This window comes from Lepidochelys kempii, chromosome 5 (assembly GCF_965140265.1).
Source record: "Lepidochelys kempii isolate rLepKem1 chromosome 5, rLepKem1.hap2, whole genome shotgun sequence".
Classification (NCBI taxonomy): Eukaryota; Metazoa; Chordata; order Testudines; family Cheloniidae; genus Lepidochelys; species Lepidochelys kempii.
In genome coordinates this window covers 4,985,291-5,009,518 of record NC_133260.1, presented here as the reverse complement: position 1 = coordinate 5,009,518, position 24,228 = coordinate 4,985,291, and the positions used below count along the sequence as shown (strand labels likewise).

General features: G+C 52.4%; 1 protein-coding gene across 1 annotated transcript; it reads right to left on the bottom strand.

The window, feature by feature from the left end:
• Window positions 1-1,360: 1,360 nt before the first annotated feature.
• Window positions 1,361-23,664, bottom strand: SPMIP6 (sperm microtubule inner protein 6). Its single transcript, XM_073345854.1, has 8 exons — window positions 23,530-23,664; window positions 14,309-14,456; window positions 14,096-14,098; window positions 10,479-10,591; window positions 9,151-9,226; window positions 8,015-8,228; window positions 5,746-5,835; window positions 1,361-1,466 (listed from the first exon to the last, which is right to left on the bottom strand). Exons 1-8 carry the CDS (start codon window positions 23,662-23,664, stop codon window positions 1,361-1,363), a joined length of 885 nt encoding a protein of 294 aa, XP_073201955.1.
• Window positions 23,665-24,228: the final 564 nt, after the last annotated feature.

Genomic DNA, 24,228 nt, shown 5'->3' with positions numbered 1-24,228 from the left:
GGGGGCTGGGTAAAAATGAGCCTTCTACAGGCAACACACTTGTGCATTTCTAATCTGTTACTGAAATGGAGGGAGCTGGTTAATTTCAGCAAACAGCACAGAATCTTTGACAGATCCCAGCAACACGAACACAAGTCTGGTCCACATTTATCCTCAGTGCAATTTTGTTTCCCGCAGTGAAGTTACACCAGGGTTGACTTTGGCTCATTATATTTAATCTTTATTATCTGAGACCAAGATCCACCCGTTAAAGGATTGGGCCATCTGCTGAGACTTGGCCAGTCCGTTCCAGACAAGCCTACAATTCCAGAGCTAGTTTTTCTTTTCTTCCTAATTTGGAATAAACGAAGGGAGCTCTGGATCAAATGTAGTTTGGGGAGGGGAGGGGAGAGGGAAAGGAAGATACAAGCAGGGAGACTCATTTTTCAAGTTGGGTACAAACCACATATTGTCTTTTGGCATGGCTGTTACTGAATGGATTCTCATCACACTAATATTCAAGCAGTGAAAAGTAAAATGCAGTCATGAGCTGGCAAGACTGTCTGTGAACTTACCACGGTTCCCTTCTGAATGGAATCAGCACTGCTCAACAGTGTGTCATATACCCTGTATTGCAAACATGAAGATTCTCTTTTACCTCAAGCAGCATGGGGCCTGTACTCTCAACCTTGTTGCCATGAAATTCCAAGTGGTTATGGAGTGTGGCACAGGGATGGCTGTGAAGTTCTCACTAGGTGGCCAGCAAGTTGTTACAATATGTATCTAGCACTGCAATTGCAGCAGGATAGGGAAGGTTTAATGAGATAAAGCCATTAGTGAATCCATCACCAAATACATCTGCTGCAGGCTGGCTTGGCAACCTTGGACCTGGGGCGGGGCGGTGTGCGGGGGGAACTGGGGTTTCCTTTCGCAGATTCCCCTGGGATGTCAGTAAGCTCATCACTGCAGGGCAGGGAGTGGCTTGTGTTCCACAGCCCCACCTTCTAGTGAACTAGACAGACTCCAAAGACAGCTCATTCGTCTGGAAGGTAGAAGGCTGCAAACTCTGGGGCTTGACAGGAGATTGAAGGGGGAGCTGGCGCCTCTGGCCTCCCTCAGGCAAGGGGAAGATCCTAATCCCTTTCCTGCCCAACCATCTTGAGCAGCAAAGTTGCCAGCCACGCAGAGGCTTGCGGGAGGGCTCAGGGCGGCTGCACAGCAAAGTAGGTTTGCACCCTCCTCTTATCTCCCTTTGCCCCTTGTCCGATGCTGCCGCGGGGAAGGTGGGGGGGGTGGGGGGATGGGGATGTTTCACGGATGGCAAGGAACGAACATGCGAAGGTTGGCAAGACCCATTTTAATGGAAGCCTGACTCTCCTCTCTACCAGCACGGCGAAGTGGGGTAGGACTCCGACACAAACTCGGGATGGATGACATAGTTATCCTTTTGCGGCCCGCCGGCCTTCTGGAAGTGACTCGTGTCCCACCTGGGAAAGGAGGAAAAACCAATGGATCGTAAGCCTCACGCCCGCAGGAGGGTCCTTGGTAATCCACTTCCTGCTGGTGCTTATTAGGAGATTCCAGGGAGATTGCCAAGGGCAAGCTTTGGGAGCCATTCTCTTTGCTGATTAACTGCAGAGCGATGCTTCCACATGCTCACCGTTTTTCTGCCCCGTATCAAATGCCTGGTCCTGGGATTTGGGGAAGGAGGTGGCCCGGTCAGTGGGATCTCTGGCAGATGGGTGTGGCAGGTGAGAGACAATTGGCTAAAAGGTGCATAGAAGCCAGTGGGAGGGACGTGACATGCTCTGGGGTTATGGGAAAACCCGAGAAAATACATCTCTGCATAGCTAAGTAGCCCGTGCTGGTGTGTATCTTTTGTCTGCAGTGAGGTGAATACAAACACCAGGCAGATGAAATAAAGCAGTGGTGGGCAACCTGTGGCCCATCAGGGTAATCCGCTGGTGGGCCGTGAGACAGTGTTTACATTGACTGTCTGCAGGTACAGCTACCTGCAGCATCCAGTGGCTGTGGTTCGCTGTTCCCGGCCAATGGGAGCTGCAGGAAGTGGTGGCCAGCACGTCCCTGCAGCTCGCAACGCTTCCTGCAGCTCCCATTGGCCGGGAACAGTGAACTGCAGCCATTGGGGGCTGCGGGTGGCCGTGCCTGTGGATGGTCAATGTAACACTGTCTCGCGGCCCAAGAGCGGATTACCCGGATGGGCTACATGTGGCCCATGGGCTGCAGGTTGCCCACCACCGAACTAAAAGTTTGTTCTACCTTAGCCAGCTTCGGAGAACCATTTTCAATCCCAATTTTAGCTCAGGTGATTCTTCCCCACCCATGTGAACACTGTTGCTAATGCGTGCACTATTTTGATGTTTTCCTTAAAGCCCCAGCTCCTGGAGTCATGTGATTACATGAGAATCTCAGCTTTCATTTTTTAAAAATAAGTCACTTTCTAGCCCTCCTGGTTGCAGAGAGAAGTTTGAAAATGTGACCTGAGTGGATTTGACATCAGAATGCAAATAAGAACATTTATGATTTTTTAAAAAAAATCTCACAATTTTGGGGGCCTGACCCCTGATTTTGGGCTACTTGGGGTTGAATAGAGCCAGGGGTGAAAGTAATTTAAAGGATTTACCGGTACGCTGGAGTCCTGAGTGGGGGCGTGGCCTCAACAGGAAGAGGCGTGGCCTCAACCGGAAGAGGTGATTTAAAGGCCCTGGGGCTCTGGCTGGGAGCCGTGGGGCCTTTAAATCACCCTGCTGCAGAGGCGGCTGGGAGCCCCGGGGCTCAGGGGTGAATTAAAGGGCCCGGGGCTCCGTCCACCGCAGAGCTCTGGGCATTTTAAATCCCTGCTGGAGCCCCGGGGCTCCGGCAGCTGGGCTTAGGCAGGGATTTAAAGGGCCTGGTGCTCCGGCCACTGTGGGGAGCCCCCGCCCGAGCCCTGCTGCCAGAGATCCAGAGGTGCTTTAAAGGAGCCGGGGCTCCCCGCAGTGGCAGGGGAGCCCCGGGCCCTTTAAAGCGCCACCCGAGCCCTGTTGCCAAGTGAGGTGCCTATGAAAAGGTTATGATTTGCTGGTTATGATTATGCTGTCTGTATGCACGTATCATTTTTGTATGTGAAGTTATAAGTGTTGGCTCTATGCTTGGATTTCAAATGTTTGCTCCTGGGGTAACGCCCACAAGGTAGCTAGCCAGCACATCTTGGAGGGACTATTCAAATTAAGTGGCTCATCAAGAAACACTTGGTTGACAATGGATCAAGGGAGACGCCCATCTATACTGAGTGGACTGTCCTGTAAACGTACTTTCTGGAGTGTAGGTAATGGCTTCCTGCAATGACTGAGGGAAACTGGGCATGAACATGTGACTTGCCCATGTGACTCCAAACTCCATCTTGTTGCTTTAATTTTCCGCAGTAAGAACAAATGGGATGCCCTCCACATGGCAAATGTTATAAAAGGCCCTGGAAACACCTCCATTTGGTCTTCAGTCCTGCTTCTTACCTCTGGAGGAACCTTGCTACAAACTGAAGTTCTGAACAAAGGACTGAATGACCCATCCAAGCAGTGGATGTACTCCAGGAGACTTGACTTAAGCCCGCAGTTTATTTCATCACTGCTGCAAGCCTGCACCAAGAACTTTGCCATTACTGTATGTCATTGATTCCTTCAACCAATTTTAACTCTCATCTTTCTTTGTATAAATAAACCTTTAGATTTTAGCTACTAAGGGATTGGCACCAGCGTGATTTTGGGGTAAGATCTAAGTTATGTATTGACCTGAGTGTGTGGCTGGTCCTTTGGGATCAGAAGAACCTGTTATCTGATGAGAGTGGTTGTAAAGAACCACTCATCTCTGAATCCTGTGGTTTTGGTGGTGATATGAGAACTGGAACACCTGAGGAAACTGTCTTTATGTTTTCCTGTTAGCCAGTGTGGGGAAACAGGAGTTTACTTTTGTGGTTGGTTCGGTCTATCTTATAAAAGAATAACCACCAGTTTTGGGTTGTGTTTGCCCTATTTCTCAGCAGTTCGTCCTGAATTTGGCATCCTCAGCTGTGACCCACGGTTACACTGTGGAAACAGGTTTCAGAGTAACAGCCGTACTGTCTGTTAGTCTGTATTCGCAAAAAGAAAAGGAGGACTTGTGGCACCTTAGAGACAAACCAATTTATTAGAGCATAAGCTTTCGTGAGCTACAGCTCACTTCCTCAGATGCATATCGTGGAAACTGCAGCAGGCTTTATATATACACAGAGAATATGAAACAATACCTCCTCCCACCCCACTGTCCTGCTGGTAATAGCTTATCTAAAGTGATCATCAGGTGGGCCATTTCCAGCACAAATCCAGGTTTTCTCACCCTCCACCCCCCCACACAAATTCACTCTCCTGCTGGTGATAGCCCATCCAAAGTGACAACTCTTTACACAATGTGCATGACAATCAAGTTGGGTGGTCAGTTTGGATGAGCTATTACCAGCAGGAGAGTGAGTTTGTGTGTGTATGGGGGTGGGGGGGATGTGAGAAAACCTGGATTTGTGCAGGAAATAGCCCAACTTGATTGTCATGCACATTGTGTAAAGAGTTGTCACTTTGGATGGGCTATCACCAGCAGGAGAGTGAATTTGTGTGGGGGGGTGGAGGGTGAGAAAACCTGGATTTGTGCTGGAAATGGCCCAACCTGATGATCACTTTAGATAAGCTATTACCAGCAGGACAGTGGGGTGGGAGGAGGTATTGGTTCATATTCTCTGTGTATATATAAAGCCTGCTGCAGTTTCCACGATATGCATCTGAGGAAGTGAGCTGTAGCTCACGAAAGCTTATGCTCTAATAAATTGGTTAGTCTCTAAGGTGCCACAAGTCCTCCTTTTCTTCTTACTGTGGAAACAGGGACACCGGATAACTAGGGCTCTGGGCAGATAATGATAACAAAAGCTGCTGTCGCAAAGGCTAGACATGGAAACCTGTAAAAAAGGGCACAAAAACTAATCCCAAGCGATGCCGCCCTATCTCAGTAGTCTTGTAAGTCTGCAGGAGTTTCGAATACTTACGTGGGGCTTTATGATTTCAAAGCACAATAGAGACATTAACTATAAATAAAGCCTCACACCCCTGCCCAGGTCGAGAAAGCTACCAGGCAGTGGCTACCCCTGTTTTGCAGGCGGGGAACTGGGGAGGTGAAGCATTGCAGCAAAAGGGAACCAATCCATCTACGCACCTGTTTTTAGGTCTCCTTTAAACACTCCTAGTCACATTTATAGTTCTGGGGAATCACTCTTCTGGTCCTGGGCCCAAGTCACCATCCCAGGCTCCTGGCCTCTTGCAGGTTTTGTTTTACATCAAGGTGGCCTCTTGTGACCCTTTTGGTAACAGCTTCTCTTACCCTCAGGCCAGGACCCCAGGGTGAGTAGAGCAAACACTCCTCCTTTGTTTGGTCCCTTAACGGTCCTTCATTATTTTGTACCATGAATAAAAGCATGGTGCTGTCCCTTAAAAATAAGCTCCCCCCCTGCAATTTCTGCCACTTGCTCTGTGACCTTTGGCAAGTCACTTGAGCTTTCTGTATTCCAGGGGTTACCATAATACATGCAGCCATTTGTCATGAGTCACTTGAAACCCAAATGAGGAAAGATCTAGCCTCTGGAAAAGTCCAGGACTGTTGCGAGGTTCCTGTTCTCCCCAGTGTAAACCATGATTTTTTAGAGCCACTGTGCCCTTCCCCCACCACTGAACCCGGCTTTAACTTTCTTACTTAAGGTTCATATACGGGAAAGATTGCGGCGGGTTGTGCAAAGGTGCATAGCCCATCGTCTCTTGGCTGCAGTCGCAGTATGGGATATTCCTGAAACAAACGCAAGGGGTATGGTTAGCGATAGCAACAGGCTGCCGGGCTCACTCATCTCTGTTCCCTCTCGTTCTGGTGGTCAGCGAGTTTACGTGGGAAAGATCCTTCCTGTCTCCCCACAAGGCACGGTGGTGGCCTCAACAGGGTCAGAGACGCAAGTGGTGGTGGTAGGAGTCTGGGATGGAGCAGTGATAACAGGGAGAGGACTGTCCGCAGCACAGGGACTAACGTCCTAAGGGCAGGTTTTAGAGGTGCCGAGCACCAGACACAGTCTGCAGCTCCTGTGACCTGGAAGGCAAGGTGGGGCTGGGGCTTTGGGATGGTCTGCACACAGGAGCAGCAGACGTGTATCGGCCGCTCTCAAGTCAGTTTGCGAGCAGCTGCCCCCGGAGATTGCAGGGGTGGCATGAACCAGGTTCAGAAACCCGCTTAGTAAAAACTGTAATTTCTGTGTGGCTGGACCCCACGGGTGATGGGCACTTTATAAACACCGAGAGAGAGACAGCCCAAGCTCTGGAATGGGTTCCTCTGTGCAGCCTCCCTGATCCAAAGCAAAATAACACCCAGAGCTGCTACTGCAACCTCTCCGCCTGCCCTTCAGTCACTAACTCCTTGGGCCAGTCCTCTTCACGTTGCCCATTGCTCCAGAACCCTCTGCTGCCCCACAAGGACCCAGAGCTTTGAATATTTGGGTTTTTTGGCATGTATTTGCCAGGATTGCTCTCATCTCCTGTACGGAAGGTCCCACCCTTGGCTCACCCTGTAGCCACTTTCCGGTCACTGCCCCTGCCTCTGTGGCTACAGAGCTTCTGGCCAGGCTTGTGTATATATAGTCTATATCCCTCTTTAGGGTATTACCCTTACCTCTGCGGTGCCAGAGGGGATGTACCTGGCTCACAGCTCTGTCTTGGGGAGCTGCAGGGCTGCTGCTGGCTACTCAAGCAAAGAGTTCTAGTGACTTCAGCTGGGCTCGCTGACAATTGCTCCCGCCATTGGGTGGAGAGGGAGGAGAGCTCTGGGGTGTGTGTGGGGGGGAAGGGCAGCGCACTAGTGGGGAAGAAAAAGGAGGACAAGAGAGCTGGGAAAGCGAGGGTCGGGGAGGCGGAGAGAGCAGGGAGGCAAAGGGGAATGAGAAATGAAAACACCCCCAGGGAAAACCCAACGGACTGAGAAAGGGGACAGGCGCCAGAGTGTTGCCAACTCTCATGGTTTTGTCATGAGTCTCAGGATAATTACTGGGTTCTTTAAAGCCCCAGCTCCTGGAGTCAGGTGGATATGTGATGACTTCAGCCTTCATTCTTAAAGAAAAAGTAAGGGCTGTGGAGAAAGCATCAAAATGTGATCCCAGTGCACCCCAAAGGCTCAAAAGCAGAAGGAAAATCAAAAGGACACCCAAGCTCTTCTTTTTACATCATCTCACGACTAAAAATCTGATTTTTGGTGAGCCTGACTCATGATGTTTGAACATTTGGGGGTGGCAATACGGGGAGACGAACGAGTGAGATGGGGATCTTACCCCGGGGCCGGATGGGAGGGGATGGGGATGTGTTCCTGGAGGTGGCGGGGGGGAAGGTGTTGATCCTTTGCAAAGGGGCATGGAAAGGCTCTGCTTTCTCTGCACTGATCCCCACCTCAGCCTCCCCTCCTACACGCCCTGGCCTCTCCTGCTCAACTCTCAATGACGTTCAGTGGTCTAGGCCCAGGGCGACAGTGAAGGCGGGGGCCGAGAACACCCATTGTTTCCCTGAGCGCTGCCTTTCCTTTCCCCTTGCCCCACAATGGGCAAGGAGGTGGTAGAATCTCCTTCCTTAGAGGTTTTTAAGGTCAGGCTTGACAAAGCCCTGGCTGGGATGATTTAACTGGGAATTGGTCCTGCTTCGAGCAGGGGGTTGGACTAGATGACCTTCTGGGGTCCCTTCCAACCCTGATATTCTATGATTCTATGATTCTAATGCCCATCTGCTGGGAACAAGGGCCTGATCCTGCATGCCAAACTCTCCTTCCACCCAGGGGAGCTTTGGGTGTGACGGGCAGGATCGGGGCCTGAGTTCTGACCCCCCGTGAGCCCTGCAGGAGCAATGAGGAAGGACGGGGCTGGATTATGCGTCCCGTAGAGCAGCTGAGCGAGCTCTGCCCTGCAAGGGAAGTGTTATGTGCAGTGCGTAACCCTCCGAACCTTACAATCTTCTCCACTAGCTGGTTGAGCTGCCTCTCGTTGCAGGGGGCTCCGTCCACGTAGTAATCCATCCCCCGCACGCAGTAGTGGCGCCCGGTGCAGGGGCTGTAGTAGCCTTGGAAGGGCTTTCTCCCGGGGAGGGTAGACCTGTGCTGGACGGAGGGGAGCTGGCTGCGGGATAAGCTGTTCAGCATGTTGACCACCACTTCCCTTTCTGAAACAAGAGGAGCCAAAGGGTTTGGGGAGAGGGGAAACCCCACGGTGTTGAAATCTGGACATTCGCTGCCCTAGACGGAGACCCTGGCCATCAAGCGTTCTGGGTACAGAGCCCGTGGCAACTAGGGCAAAACCATAGCAACCAAGGTCCAAATAGGGGGTGGGGGAAGGGAGGGTGTGTGGGCTAGTGGCTAGAGCAAGTATCCCATGCATGTGTGTGTGTGTGTGTCTCCCCTCTCGTGGCCACATGCAGGACAACAATCTACTACTGCTGCCAGCTACTGAATTGCTTCTTTAGCTCTAGCTGCAGAGGTTTGTGCTTTGGTGCAGAAGGGCCCCGCTGGTGACCTGGGCAGGTGGGTCAATACACAAGGGCTTGGGAGCCCTCCACAACATTTCCCAAGGGGAGTGTCCCTTTAAGAAAGCCCCCAACATCCTCCAGGATGAAGAGACTCTGCAGTACCATAAGTTACCAGTGGTAGGGATCAACCAAGTCCACCGTGCCCCACTCCCAGCAGCCCCAGGGAGGAGACACCTTCACAACCTCAGGAAGCCTGGTAACCTCAGGGGTTTCTGACCGTGAGCTGCCTTGTGGGGTTGGTGAGTAGGGGAAGGGAGGTAGCTGAGTTGGGGGCAGTTAATCGGCAAGTCCTGGCATCATCTTCACAGCCCCAGATGACATCAACAGCAGAGCTTGTGCTCCAGAATGGTTCAAGGGGCTTCCTGGCCTTTTGCAGCTGAAGGGACCCAGAAATGCTGCCTATAAAAACCTCCCAAGGAACTATCTCACTGCTGCTCATTGCGGGACGCCTTGTGTTTCCAGCCCGCGAGGTGTTGTGTGGATTAAAGACTCCCCCACTGGCTCTTCTGGAATCTTTGCTCTCTCAAGGTAAGGTTATAGGAAGACCCAGTACAATTACCATAATTATTGAGCCGGTCGGGTTTCGGCGGGTATTGCATGGGCATCCCACGGAGAATGGTCTCCATCCCTGCTTCCTGCAAGGAAAGATTTCAGAGCCTCCATGTATGTTCAGCAAACTTGCACAGCCCCCTGTTTGTCCCTGGATCAGGAAAGCGCAAGCCTCCCTCACCCTGCCCTGCCCTTGCCCGTGGGCGGTGAGGGCAGGCGCCATCCTTTCCTTGGCCTCTCTGCTGAGACCGCCAGTGTCGATGCTGCTTAGTGAGCCGGTGGCTTTTCTGACATGGCGGACGCTTGCCCACTGGGAACTGGGCCAACACCGGAGTCATTCCATAGGCTCCAGCGAACCTAGAGTTACCTTGGCCGTATCCTTCTGCTTCTATTGCACAGAACTGCACAGCACACGTGCCATGAAAATGCCACAGCCACGGATCCATAGGCAGCACGGGGGCTGCATGTGCCCGGACTGTGGCCCTGCCCCGAGGCCCACACCTGATCAGTCTCCTCCCCCCGAAGCCCTGTCCATCCCCACTTGGGCACCTCCCAAAGCCCCCCCCCCCACTGCTTGTACCTGTTCACCCCCTCCCCCAAACCCCCGTGCCTGCCCACCAGTCGGCCACCTGAGTCGGCTGGTTGCCCACCGCTTGTGTGTACCTCTTCACCCTCTCCCACGAGGCCCCCATGGGGGCAGCATGGGGATTGAAAGAGGCAGAGCTTCAGGGGAAAGTGACGAGCGGGAACGGGGCCTTGGGGCGGAGCGCAGGCTGGGCCCCGGCTGGGGCACCCGCCCTTCCAGTGGTGGCATGCTCCAAAGGCAGTGGGCGGGCTGGTTGGCAAGGCTTAGCCTCCCCTGGCCTCTTATACCCACCGCGTTTGCACAGATCCTAGCTACAGCTATTTGCTGTGTCTGAAACCCTGTCTCTGAAAACACAGCTCTCCCTACGGAGTGGGGAAAGTCTTCTTGTCGCTGGAGCAGCTCCTCACGTCCTTCGGGAGGATGGTCTAGAGCCAGACGAAGACAGGACTTCGCTTAGCGTGCAGGGGGACTGACTCCATTTTGCAGTGTTGAGCGGTTGGAGATGCCCTGCAGGAAGGCGCTAGGCAAGGGCAAAGAAGTATTACACTGGAGTTTGACCTGGGTTATTAAGGGTGAAATTTGCAAAGCAAAGAGCAGAGCAGGAGCTAGCTGTACAATTCTTATTTGAGAATAGGAGGAGACATGGACTGACATCCCACAGGCCGCTTTGAAAGCATAGCCCCTTCCCTGATCGTCTGCCACAACCTGCCTCGGGACGAGAAGCAGGCGCGTTCTGGAGGTCCAGGATTTACCTTTGGAAGCCTGGGGAGGTAGGTGGTATATTTATTCCACCCCGCGCTGTTGTAGGGGCCTGTCCTCCACGTTGCATACTTGTCTCCACTGACAAAAGCTGGATTGTACTTTTCTGAAATGTAAATGGACAAACAGACAAACATTTCCTACCAGGGAGGAAGAACAACGGGATTCGCAGAGTCCTAGATGGCAAGGCCAAAAAAAGACACTTAGACCATCTAGTCTGACCTCCTCTATTACATGGGCCGGAGAATTTCACCCAGTTCCCCCTGTATTGAGCCCAACAACTTAAAGCATCTCTTCCAGAAAGGCACCTGTCTTTAGGGTGACCAGACAGCAAGTGTGAAAAATCAGGACGGAGGTGAGGGGTAATAGGAGCCCATATTAAAAAAAGCCCCAAATATCTGGACTGTCCCTATAAAATCGGGACATCTGGTCACCCTACCCGTCTTGATCAGAAGACATCAAGGAATGGAGAACTCACCACTACCCTTGATAGTTTGTGCCAATGGTTAATCACCATCACTGTCAAAAAGTGTCATTTCTAATTGGAATTTGTCTGGCTTTAACTTCCAGCTGCTGAGGCTTGTTCTGCCTGACTCTGCTAGATTAAAGAGCCCTTGAGTGCTTGATATTTTCTCTCAGTGAAGGTGCTTAGACACGGTAAATCAAGTCACCTCTTCATCTTCTTTTCGATAAGCTAAGCAGACTGAGCTTTCTCAGTGTCTCACAGTCAGGCTTCCTCCCCTTCCACCCCCAAATCATTTTTGTGACTTTTTGCAGCACCTTGTCTGAGTTTTCAAAACCCTTTGCACCATGTGGGCACCAGAGCTGGACCTATGCTCCAATACTGGCCTCACCAATGCTGTAAACCCACGGCAAATCACCGCCTTTCCCCTACTCACTCCTCGCCCGTTTATGCAGCCCAGGATCACATTCGTCCTTTTGGCCCCTGCAAACTGATTACCGTGTAGCTAGCCAAAAGCTTCTGGGTGCGGGCTGGGTTCCTTAACAAAAGCCAAGGCAAACAGCCCCGCCATCCAGACTAACTCGGCTCCAGCCTGTCCAGTGTGCGCCGGGGAACCTCAGAATGCTGGAGGGACCGGTGCTGGTGGCTTCGTAGGTGCCACCGTCCCCACATGAATTAGACATTAATCCGTTCCACACCATGGTGCAAGGGATTCAGGGATGCTGGAGGTGCTCTCTTTTGGATGCAACATACAGCTGAGACCCTGACCCTTCATGGTCTTTAATGAGCCTCTGGCACTGTTTGCAAGAGAAAGGATGCTAACCCCAGCGTCCTGGCTAAATTAGAGCTCAGGGAGTGAATCCTGCCCACCTGAAGTCTCTCTTCAGTGTCCAGTAGATTCTTCCTCATTTCCCATCCTCCACTGTGGTTTAGTATCCCCGTACATTGTTACACAGTAGCCGTGTTCCTCACCAGAGGTGGCTGCTGTGCAGTGGTGGGTTAAGTGAGCTCTGGGCAGAATTTGTGCATCAGGTGGTTACACTGGGGGCCGGAAGGCACTACAAAAATAGACAGTGGGGCACCAGCTAATGCTGCACTTATTTCTTATTCTAAATAACTGTAGTCTCTCTGGTACCGCTGTGTGAGAACTGAGCCAAATGTGGACTTCTGAATAGCACGTGCTCTGCAGCCCCGCGGCAAGGTGGGCCTTCCACTCAACAGCAGGCTTCAAGAACAGCAGTAGACAGTGCCGCTGTCCGAGGGCTGCTGCGGTGAGCAGGGCCGGAGAAATTAGAGCAAGATTTGCAACAATAGGAGCCTAGCGTCAGCCTCCGAGGGCCTTATTTAGGCACGTAAGTCAGGGGCGGGAAGCTGATGTCAGTGGGAGCCCAGCACTTCGGAAAAGCCGGAGCTTAAATAAGGATTTAGGAGCCTAGCATTGGGCTCCTGTGGTGGAAACTCTTGGCCTAGGTGCAACAGGAACATCCAACAGCCTTGTGCTTTAGAACAGCCCTTTTGGTGTGTCAGCAGCCAGGGTGAGGAACCAAGGGAGCCTGCCAGGGAGCCATGAACTGCACCTCTCCAGGGTGTTGCTGGCCTGGCCATGAGGGCCAGAGGGAGAGAGGAACCACGCTGGGTTTTTTAAAATCAGCTTCCCTCCCTCCCCACTAGCCCTTTGCTTCTCTTCCCATTTCTAGGACGAAGATGGCCCTCCCAAGCCGGGGGGCGCAGCACTGACCCAGCACCCGCAGAAGCCAGGGTAGTACCGGCCATGGTGGAGCCCCCGCCTGCCACACTGCGGGGGCCAGGGAGCAGCGCCCCGGCTGCCCAGCAAATAGGTCAAACCTGGACGTGGCAGGAAGTGAAAATGGCCATAGCCCATCTCCGCCCGGCGCAGGATTGCTCTCCGCCCACTGGGCTCCGGGGCTTTGCCCAGTTCAGCTGGCAATGAGGGTCCCACCCTTCCCCGGGAGACGATTCCACACCTTGGTACGTCTCCACCTCTGGAGGCTTTTCCTGCTGTTCAACCTCAATCCTCCTTCAGGTAATTTCATCCCATCGTTCCCAGTTAGACCCACTGCCCCAGCGAGCCCTTCCCCGCTGCTTGATGGTTATACCCTTCAAGTACATGCAGGTGGCTGTCCCTTCTCTGTACCCCGCGGGTGGCAGGAGCAGGCGTACAGGTGCCCACAGACAGTCCCATCTGCCCTTCCCTCCTGGGGGCAGAGCGAAGGGCCAGCTGGGAGGAGAGCAGAGGCAAGTGGACCAGCCCGGGGCTCTTCAGAGAGAACAGGGGAGCTTAGCTAGCCAGCTTGACTCCATGCCAGCTGGGCTGCTGGCTAGCCCCAGGTGAGCTCCCCTGTCCCCTCCCACCCTGTGCTTAGTAATATGGAGGCAGGAGGAGGGGAGTTTGCAATCAGGTAGATGGGGAAGGGGAGCACAATGCAATGGGTATGCACCATGGGGAGGGGCAGGCCTCAGAGGAACGGGTGCAACCTCAGTGTGGGTTTTGAGGTTCCTGGAATCTAGGGCTGAGACTTTCCAAACCACCCCCGGAGGTCTGGACGCTGGAATCCCATTTATTCTCATGGGAACTGGGTGTCCAAATCCTTTGGCCAGCTTGGACTATCCTGGCCTCTGCACCTGGAATCTGGGCACTGAGGCCAGCTGGCCCAGGATCCAGGGGAGGCTGGGTGCATCCTGGACTGACTTGTGAATGGTCTGTGGCTGGGCCAGACCAGCCACGCCTGCTCCCTCAACGAGGTACCTGGATCTCAGCATCAGAGAACCACACAGGGAGCCCAGCCGTGAGAGAGCTGCTTCCCCACCATCAGTGCTGAGCCAAGAGCCTGGGTCTCTGCACTGGGGAGGAAGGGTCTGTATGAGGGGAAACTGGACTGGGAAGGGTTTCTTGCAGGAGCAAAGGTAGGGATACAAAGGGTGGGGGACTGTGCTTGCTCCTGGCTGCCTTTGCTTGTACCGCAGCCTCCTGGCCTGCAGCAATGGGGGGAGGGATTGCTCAGTGGTTTGAGCATTGGCCTGCTAAACCCAGGGTTGTGAGTTCAATCCTTGAGGGGGCCATTTAGGGATCTGGGGCAAAAATTGGGGATTGGTCCTGCTTTGAGCAAGGCGGTTGGACTAGATGACCTGCTGAGGTCCCTTCCAACCCTGATAGTCTATGATTCTATGAACCCAGGCAATCTGCCCCTGTTCGACACCCTGAGGCCCACTCTTCTTTAGGAACCCCTGGGCTCTGAGTGCAGTTCTCGTCACCGGGTGAGAGCATGCTATGGACAAGCTGGAAGAAGCGGGACAGGGAGCTGGGCTGTGAGGCAGGTGGTTTAAACAATCCCGCAATACCTTCGGGTCTGGTTAACCAATATTTTTCTGGCCTATAGGCTGTTGGTTCTATCGTGTTCTTATAGGAATATTCCTGCACCGCATGCTTAATCATCTTCTCCAGATGAGCTTGGTTCACCTGATTTTCCACTCTGGGCACCGTTAACCCCTAAAGGCAACAGAGAGTTGGGAACGAAATCAGTTAAATGTTGCAATGATACCAGCTTGCCCTTTGCAAATTCCTCTGTGTTTGGGATAAAGCCAACTAAATGCAAGGCTGCAGCGAAGGGGGAAAGTCCATGGGCATCAAGGCGTGTCATGGCTGTTAATATGCTCATCACCATGGCCACCCAGAATGTCACAACAAGATCAGGGCTAGAGCTGAAAACCTCATTCTCAGAAAGCCCCTACACTTGAGTAAAAGGCAACTCACCTTCCGTAGTTAGTCATATAGGGCCTATGACACACAGCTGAGCAGTTTTGGTTACAGCCAGTAGAAGGTAGCTGTGTTGTATACCTGTTAGCTAGTTCAGTATGGCAAATCTGAATGCTCTTCTTCTTCAAAGTATATAATGGCAACACCTGACGCTAACATGGTGCTTTTATCCATAGGTATCAAAGTGTTTTGTAGAGGTAGGTTCCCTACTTTTATTTTTGCAGGTGATGGAATTGGAGCCAAAAGCCAAAGGAGGAATCAGTGTACTGCCAGGATTAACGTTTAGAAACTCCTAGCTTCCAGGCTTACCACTAGACCAATAATCACATGGGCAGAAAACAGCCCCACTACCATTCCCTCATGGATTCCCAGTGGCACTGTCCATGCACACAGGAATGCGTGTTCATTTGTCATATGCACATGAACGTGTACAAGAACCAGTGCCTGCAGAGAGGAAGTTTAAAAGCTCACTAGAACTCAGCCACTGCCCTGGCTTGTTCTGGATATTTTTGGGCTACTCTGGGATGCCGTGGGTTAATGCTTATCGGTGTGTGTGCATTGGAATCGTAGGTACTGCTTTGGCATCCCACAACACATGATACTGCATCAAAATATTGTCCCGTAACAATGGAGCCTGGTGCCATTTCACCATCTCTGGAAGTGATGTAAGAACATGTGAATGTCTCCTCTGTAGGGAAGGTAGTGTGGCCTACTGGATAGGCACCAAACTAGGCTTTAGAAGAGCTGGTTCAAACCCCAGCTGTACATAAGTTCATGTCTATTTCCCTTCCCACCTTTGGGCTGTCCTGTTTATTGAGCTCTTTGAGGCAGGGATTGTCTCTTTGTCCAGTACTCAGCACAAGGGGGCCTCTACATGCCAGGAAAATATAAATAGGAATAAAAGCATTGACCTCGTAAGCAGGGTGATCTCAGAAATACCAAGTGGCACAGCAACCACAAGGATGTCACCCACTGCACACGCAAAGTGACCACCCATGACCTCCCTCTTAAGTGCCCAGAAATGCCCCTTTAACTAAAGCCCCTGCAGCGAGCGCAGGAAGAGCCCTTGTAGCTTTCCCCGGTGACACGCTCAGCTCTCTCCTAACCCACTTCGCTGAAGCTTTTCAACCATAATCCACTAAAAACATGCACAGACACGCACCACACTGCACAGCAGGCTGCCCAGGGAATGGCGGTTTGAACCGGATTGGCTGGGTCTTATTTGCATTGTATGCTCTCTGGACCCGGTACAGTGGGCCCCATCCTGCCACCGCCGGGAGACTCAACATTGGCTTCAACAGAATGTCAAAAATCTCTAAACTCGTGACTGGACAGTCTGGGGGTTTGCACTCTCAGGCTGTTCAACATTTTGAAAGCAACCTTCTTGTGAGAGGGTCACCACCAAAGTGCCCCCTCATGGCATGGGTGATCCTGCAGCAGCCCTGCCTCAGTTTCCCCTCAGTGATTAGCCCTCCCGCCCATACTCAGCTAAGCCATTAACAATAAGTCCACCCCTTCCAGCGTATACAAGCCCAAAACCAAACACAGAGTCTTCACACCAGTTTCAAATGGGGCCCGATCCCACTTTCAAAGGGGCTAGTCCATCTTCAGTAGCTCAGATGCTCTCCTGCCCATGCTCTGGGCTCAGCTTTCATCCTTCCAGGGCTCTCTTTCATCTCTCCCACCAGCCCTTCCTTGGCTCACTGCTCCCTCCTCCCATGCCTTCTGTCTTGGAGTCTTTCCCTGCTTTGGCAGGCCATTTCCAGCCCTACCTAGCTGGAGTCTCCCCCCAGTGTCACAAGGTCTCCTACCTCCCTGCAGACCACTGCAGACACCTCCATCTCCCCCTGCCTAGTCTTCTCCCTCATCTAGCCCACAGGCCTGGTCAACTCACATACCTCATTTTCCCCACGCGGGGAAGTGAGTTGGTGTCACAGGTGGGAACTGAGAGACCCATCCCCACTGTTAAAGGACCAGTCACCCTGTGACCTCCCAGATTGGCAGGGGAACCATCTCTCCATGTTAAGGTCCTGTCTGCCCTGCTCCTTCTGCAGCAGCGAGCACTGTGGGTAAGAGGTGCCCCAGAAAGCAGACTGCATTGCTATGATACCGCAGTGCTTCCTGAAGGCTGGATGAGTCGGGCAGGGCCCATGTGGGTGAGGTGTGGAAAAGGCTTTCGGCTTGGGGACCGCAGGCTACGTCCAATCACAGGGCCCATGAGACCCTACCACTGCCCGTTTTTTCAGTTTCAGTCTGGTCCCTTGCTCTGGGCCCTGTGGCTCTGTTTCTTTTGGGGGCTGTCATGTGTGAGCGCTGGTCGGAGGAGGAGGTGGGCCAGTGGTCTCGGAGAAGATGAATCCAGGCAGCTCTCAGCCAGCATTTATTTATTATGCTTTGTACTGTCAGACAAAGCACTCCCACCCCAGGCTCTTTAAAATAAAGAGCAGCCATTAAATAGACAGACACCCTTCATTGACACCAGTGCACAATAACCTCAAGTCCCATCAAAGACCTCCCCCTGTAAATCCACCAAGAGCCCCCATGCACCACCCCACCTGGCAAAGAGCCCTGCAAGCCAGGGACCAAAGATGGGCCTGGCCACAAAGGCATAAAAAGCACAGTGCAAGAGTATCAGCCAGCCAGCCGTGTCTGCTGTGTAGAAGTCAGGCAAGAAAGGGAGGAATTGCTGGTCTGTTTCTCGGAACAGCAGAATAGTCACGAGGTCAACAGATGTGTGTTTCCACTGCCGCTTGCTGGATGGAACGGGGCCCATGTATGTGGCTATCATTCCTTCTTGTGCCTTAAGATCCACAGAAGATACAGGCCCAGATCCTCAAAGATATGTAGGTTCTTAACTCCCTGGGAATTAGGTACCTAAATATCTTGGAGGATCAGGGCCATGAGCCCTAGCAGATTCATCGATTTAAAGGCCAGAAGGGCTCACTGTCACCATTTAGGCTGGTCTTGTGCATAGTACAGGCCAGAGAATCTCCCCAGCTGATTCCTACGTCAAGCCCATAACTTCTGGTTGAGCTGCAGCATATCTTTTAGAAAGAGACACCCAGTCTTGATTTAAAGGCTTCAAGTGGTGGTGAATCCATCCAGTAAATAGTGCTACGTTCTCCTTTAACTAGGGTGTAAGAGACCTGAGCTGTAGCCAAAGGTCCTGGGGTTTGTCCCTCTGTGGGGTGAGCTGCCCACAGGTGTGTCTGTTGTACAATGGTGACCCCAACAGACAGGAAGGTGAAAGAGGATCAGGTCCCTCCCAGTGCCCAGGAGGAGAGAAAAAAAGAGATCTGTCAATCTGAAGGGAGAGGGTGTGAATTGGCCTAAGGACAGGGGCTTGGTGAATGGAAGAAGAATATGATACTTAGCTTATATAAAGCATTTTTCAACGGTAGATCTCAGAGTGGTTTACAAAGGACGGGAGTCTCATCCCTTTTTGCAGATGATGAGGATAGATTTTAGCTCAATTTTGACCCAGTTTAAGGGAAGCGAGTCAACCCACCTCCCAGGGAGCCTCTGGGTTGTGGAAAGGCAGGCAGGATTTAATCACGGGTGCCACTGACTCCCCCCAACACCCAGACATTATCAGCGTGGCGGGGGAATCTTTGCAAAGCACCGGACACACTTCACCAGCGGACCCCCCCTTCCGCCAGGGCTGAGAGCAGCCGCCTTTAAACAATACAAAACAGCCGTGCGCAGCGGTTCAACACAAGCGGAATCCCACCGGCAGCTGCAGTGGGAATGAGAGGGAAGAAGGGGTGTAGCGGTGATGTCAGGGATGATACCCTCCGCCTTGTACCATGGGATCTTCAATCACTACAGATTGATTGATTGATGATGATGATGATGATATTTTGCTTTGCAGGAGCGTCTAGAGGCCCCAGTGCTCTAGGTGTTGTACACGCCCACGGTAAGAAAAGTCCCTGACCCACAGTTTGCAGTCTAAAAGCCCCACAGCCGCCTGTGGTAAAGGGATTCTGATGCAAGCCTCGTTGGAAAGACAGGAGAGTACCCCGGCCACCATCCTTCTGCACTTGCTCAACTTTCCCGCTAAGGGAAAACCCACAAAATAACCCCCTGGCTTGCAGCACTCTTCAAAATGTTTAGAAGTCTCCGGTCCCACTCCCAACTTAGCCCAAAGCTGCTAAGTTATTACCAGCTGGACAATGGGGTGGGAGGAGGTATTTTTTCATATTCTCTGTGTATATATAAAGTCTGCTGCAGTTTCCACGGCATGCATCCGATGAAGTGAGCTGTAGCTCACGAAAGCTCATGCTCAAATAAATTGGTTAGTCTCTAAGGTGCCACAAGTACTCCTTTTCTTTTTGCAAATACAGACTAACACGGCTGTTACTCTGAAACCTGAAGTTTATGTCAGTGGTCCCCAAATTTTTGAGCTTTGCGCCCCCCACTTTACCCCTGTCCATGCCCCCTAGGACATGGACAGGGGTAAGGGGGCTGGGGCCACAGCTGGGGGTGGGGCTAGGGCCAAGAGTGGGGCCAGGGCTGGGGGCAGAAGCTGAGGCCATGGCTGGGGGCAGGGCTGGGACCAGGAGCGGGACCTGGTGCGGGGCCGGGGCTGGAGCAGAGCTGGGAGTGGAGTGGGGCTGGGTGTTGCTACCTCTCCGCCCCCCCATGGGGGCTGGCCTGGGACCTGCCGTGCCCCCCCCAACATTCCTCTCTGTCCCCCTAGGGGGGCGCGCCCCTCAATTTGGGGGCCTTTGGCTTATGTCATCTGACGCAGTCCGAGCCCTGGGTGCCACACTCACAGACCATCAGGAACCCATCCTTCAGCTAACAGAGCTGTAGATTAGCAGTCTTAGAAGTGGGAGATTTACCTGTGTAATAAACTTGTTTTCATCCCACAACGTAAAAGAACGTTCCCTGTACGACTGTTTCACAGTAGACGGCGACCGGTAAGATTCTGTATAGGTGCTGATGGGCGTCTTTGTTTTATGAGCAAAGAGGAACATCTCTCAAATGGGCTCTTGGAAGGGATTCCACCTTCAGTCTAAACTATGTTTCAACTGATCCTCAGTAGCCAGCAAGGGCTTTATGCCGGAAGTTAATTTCTGGAGTCCGCCACAAGCCACACTGAGGGGTGAGTCTATGAAAAAGGCTCTCTGTACTATGGTAGCAAATTAAAAGTCTGTCTCCCAAATCTGACCTCCTCCCCCAGTCACCAGCCCTGCTTGCATCACCAGTGATGTCACAGTCGGTTGGATCAACCGCATTGTAGCTAAAATGTAAAAGTGAGATCCCTGCGGATCCAGCCCCTCAGGCAGGTAGATTGTATCAAAACAGGGTCCTTTGGCAGGTGGGAAACAATTGCCCATCATATCAAAGGCAACCCCCTGGCACAGAGGTGCCGACTTTCTGATCTGAAGGGGGGTGCTCGACCCCCACTCCGCCCTAGGCCCTGCCCCTACTCCACCCCTTCTCCCATGGCCCCACCCCGCCTGCCTCTTCCTGCCCCCCCACTCTGCTCCGCCCTGCCTCTTCCCGCCCCATTCCACCCCCTCCCTCGAGCATGGTCCTCTCCTTCCCCCCAGAGCCTCCTGCATGCTGCTGAACAGCTGATCACTGGCGGGCGGGAGATGTTGAGGGGGATGGGTGGGAGATGATTGGCGGGGCTGCAGCCCCAGAGCACCCACAGAGTCGGCGCCTATGGCCTGGCATTTTTCATCTGCCACTGTCAGTGATTTCCTAGCCACCTCCAAATCTAAGTCAAAATTGCTCCCTCTGAGTCTCTCTCTCTCCATCGACCTGGGGCTATCACTGTGGTCTATGCGAGCCCCCTGAGATAACATCTTTCACCTTTGCCCCATTACCTGTCAGGTGCTAGCTGGCATGGTATCTAGGTACCCAGGCCACCTCCTGGCTGGCTGGGGAGAAAGGCCCCGGGTCTAGTGTGCAGACAGATTGACTGGGATTCTGGTGATCGCATTTAGGATCAGACTCCCTGGGCACCATGCAACCCTACCAGTCGTCACCCCATCACAGTTCCTAACCTCTGAGCTGAGCAGAGCCTCGGGCCAGCCTGTGGAGGGGCCTAGCCATGAGGGCAGCTTAAGCAGAGACTGAGATGTGAGGGTCACATCAGAGGAGCTGGCGGAGTGTGGGGTGACTGGAGACCAAGGCGGTGGGAGGTGTGGGGCACGCCGGAGTGAGCAGGGGCATCTCAGTGAGAGGGGCCCAGGATGTGAGCTGGGGCATGGGGGTTAGGGTGGCATGAGGGAAACCTGGGGCATGAGGGGAGTATATTGGACTATGATGCATATAGACATGTACCGATTTAATAACAAGTGCAGTAATACAGAAATAATACAACACATCAGCTGTCGGGCATTTAAATGGAGGCAGATAGGGGACAGTCAGGTACCATGGTAATCAGCAGGGTACATGGGCTGGCTGGAGAGAGAGGCAGGATCGTTAGGAGAGATAGAGACACATCCCCATAGAACCTAGTGTGACCCCCTGCCTAGGACGTTGGCAGCAGCAATCCGACCTGAGCCTTTTAGAGCTAAAAATCCCAGCTCTAGCCCCTGGCAGGCTCCAGCAGACTGATAAATCTCTGTGTGGCCTGCCCACCCGAGGTAGACAGAGCACCGTGCTGCATTAGTAGGGCTTACAGAAATGACCCCCGTTCTTCCATTGCCAGGTCTCCAGCATCCTTTGGAGCTCTCTCCTCCCCACCGCGGGGCCGGCTTCTCGCATCTTTCTGACCACGACTGCCTGAGCGGGCCGCACAGCCTCTCCTCGGTCTCTCTGTTGCAGTCTTTGCTATGTTCAGTTCATGACCAGTGGCTCCCTCCCACTAATTAGAGTGATTCGATTCTTGGCAACGGGAAGTGGATTAGATAACTAATAATTAGCTGCTGCTGGCAGTGCCTCCTGGAGAACAGCATGTCTTTCCTCCTCAGCCTGCAGCAAGCTTCAGTTGCAGTGAGCTGGCTAGCATATGCATGCAATGCTGTCCCCATCTAGATAGCACCAGAGCTGCTTAGCTGTGTGTCATACACCCCATACTGCTAAGTGCCCAGGCTGAGCCTGCATTGCCCCGAAAGAGCCTCTCTGTGATTGTTTAGCCTCCCTTTTTTGGATGCTCTCGCTCTGCACCTCAGCTCTAAAACATTTTCTAATGGTCATTCACCAGTTCTGCCACAATCTGTACAGCAGAGGGTGCTGGGTACCATAGTCCAAGCCAAAGGACAGATGCATAGAGGGATGTAGTGGAAAGTTCATGCACAGAGAAAGAAGCTGGCTGGCTGCTCAGATACCATGTCTGTGGAGAACATTGTGAACCTGGAGGCAGGGGAACTTTTGTATATTATGTTCAGTGTTACCCGCTGGCAAAAATTCATCATACATTTGCATATAAAAGCTGTTCTGCAGGGTTTTCATCCCCAGACCTAATTCACATGGCATGTTTCAAAATCTCTCATGACAAAATTACTGTGATGAATTGTGCAGGCCTCTGCAGCTGGGAACCCCGCAACAGGCCAGTTCTAGCTTGGCCAATGCACAGAGCCTCGGACCCAAGGAGACTAACCAGGATCCACTGAAAGACATGGCAAGAGAGGCCAGTCTGCGATCTCTGGAGTGTCTTTACAAAAGTGCCCCCAAATTTTGGCAACTAATTTGGATAAAACTATGGTCCATAGAGACCATAGGGCCCAGCATGCAATGTCAGATCGAAATCTAAATGGCCAGGACAGATTGCATTACAGTCAACTTGTGGAACGTGTTGCCAGGGGATGTTGTGAAGGCCAAAAGAATAATGGGTTCAGAAAAGAATTAAATAAGTTCATGGAGTCCACCAATGGCTATTAGCCAAGATAGTCAGGGACACAAGCTCATGCTCCAGCTGTCCCTAAATCTCCAGCTGCCAGAAGCTGGGAGTAGACGACAGGGGGTGGATCACTCTGTAATTGCCCTGTTTGTTCATTCCCTCCGAAGCATCTGGCACCGGCCACTGTCAGTGACAGGATCCTGGGCTAGATGGACCATTGGTCTGACCCAGTGTGGCCGAATTTATGTTGTGACCTATACTCTCCATGGACCATCTCTGTGTATTATTTTATAGCACCTACAGCAAGGTGCTTCACAGAGCTAACAATGCAATCCCTGCCCTTTAAGAGCGATGGCTGGCCCGAAGGACACCATGACTTCAGTACAGACTGTTGTTAGTGAAAACTTTCCATTTGGGACTGGCATGCAGCTCTTCTTGCACAGAGGAACATGAACAAATAAAAATATGGCCTACTGGCTCAGGCAATAGACTGGGCCTCTGGAGACACGGGTTCTGTTTCTTTCTCTGCCACTGACCTGCTGGGTGACCTTGGTCAAATCACTTCCCCTTGCCGTGCCTCAGTTTCCCCATCTTAAAATGGGGAGAACGAAACTGGCCTCTTATGAAAAGTGCTATATAAGCAGTACAGTGGCTGCATTTATTATGCCCCTCCCACAGCAGTAGTGACCAGCGCTCATTTATAAACGAGGACAATAACAGACTGCCTCTCGCTCACCAGCTGCACTTTTAGGTAGTTTAAAGCGATACCGTTACCACCAGGCTGGCACAGCTGCACAGTCAAACCACTAAGTGGAAAGGGGAGACCCACATTTTATGAAGACACCCAAACCATCATAAAAATCAGCATCTGAAGGGCTCATGGGGCTCCTCAGAAGCTGAGATGAAGAGCAACCCCATGGTGGCAGAGCTTAGGAACACTACAGAAGCTGAGATCCTGCCTCTGATAACACTGCCTACTGGGTGGGGGGCTGGGGGGAGGGGATTTACCTCCGTCACAAACTTATTCTCGTTCCACAGAGTCATTGGAGGTTCCTGGAAGGTTTTTCTCATGCTATTCGGTGCTCTGTAGGAGTCCGTGTAGGTGCTGATGGGGGTCTTGGTTTTACGGGCGAAGAGGAACATCTTGAAACACACCCGTGCGGGGGAATCCTTCTTCAAATACACTCAGTGACTCCACAGGTCAACTTCATCGGCCAAGGGGTCTTGTGCCTCAACGTCATTAGATTAGGATTCCCCACCCCCTCAAACGTCTGTGGCTGGTGGGGAAGGGAGAGGGGCTCTGCATGCTGGGGTGTTCCTTGAATGTGACAGCCTCTCCCACTCATCAGCCCTGCTTGCATCACTGGTGATGTCACAGTAAATGAGCAGGGAGACTTCATCACCTCCAGAGTCAACGCCTCTGCATTTGCTCCAAGTTCCAACCTATTTGTAACATGCTCTGCTGCTATTAACACGAGGAACCAGAAAATCCACATACCTTTTCCCAGTGGTTGCCACGTTCTCCAGTGGCATCCTGTTCCGGGGGACACCGTCTTGCTGTATGTCTTCTGCTCCCTTGTCCAAGCAGGAGCCATGCTATCTTATTAAGGTTATTTGGTACATGCCAGCAATGTTCTTGGTCCCACACCAGGCATAAATGAAAAGGTCTCTTGCACTAAGAAGCTTGCAATGTAAGGGCCTGATTAT

Coding starts and splice junctions, on each gene's coding strand:
- SPMIP6 (XM_073345854.1), bottom strand. CDS start 23,664: ATGTTCCTCTTCGCCCGTAAAACCAAGACCCCCATCAGCACCTACACG. Junction 9,227..10,478: donor ACCTCCCCAGGCTTCCAAAG/GTAAATCCTGGA, acceptor CTTTCCTTGCAG/GAAGCAGGGATGGAGACCAT. Junction 8,229..9,150: donor CGACCGGCTCAATAATTATG/GTAATTGTACTG, acceptor CTCTTGTTTCAG/AAAGGGAAGTGGTGGTCAAC.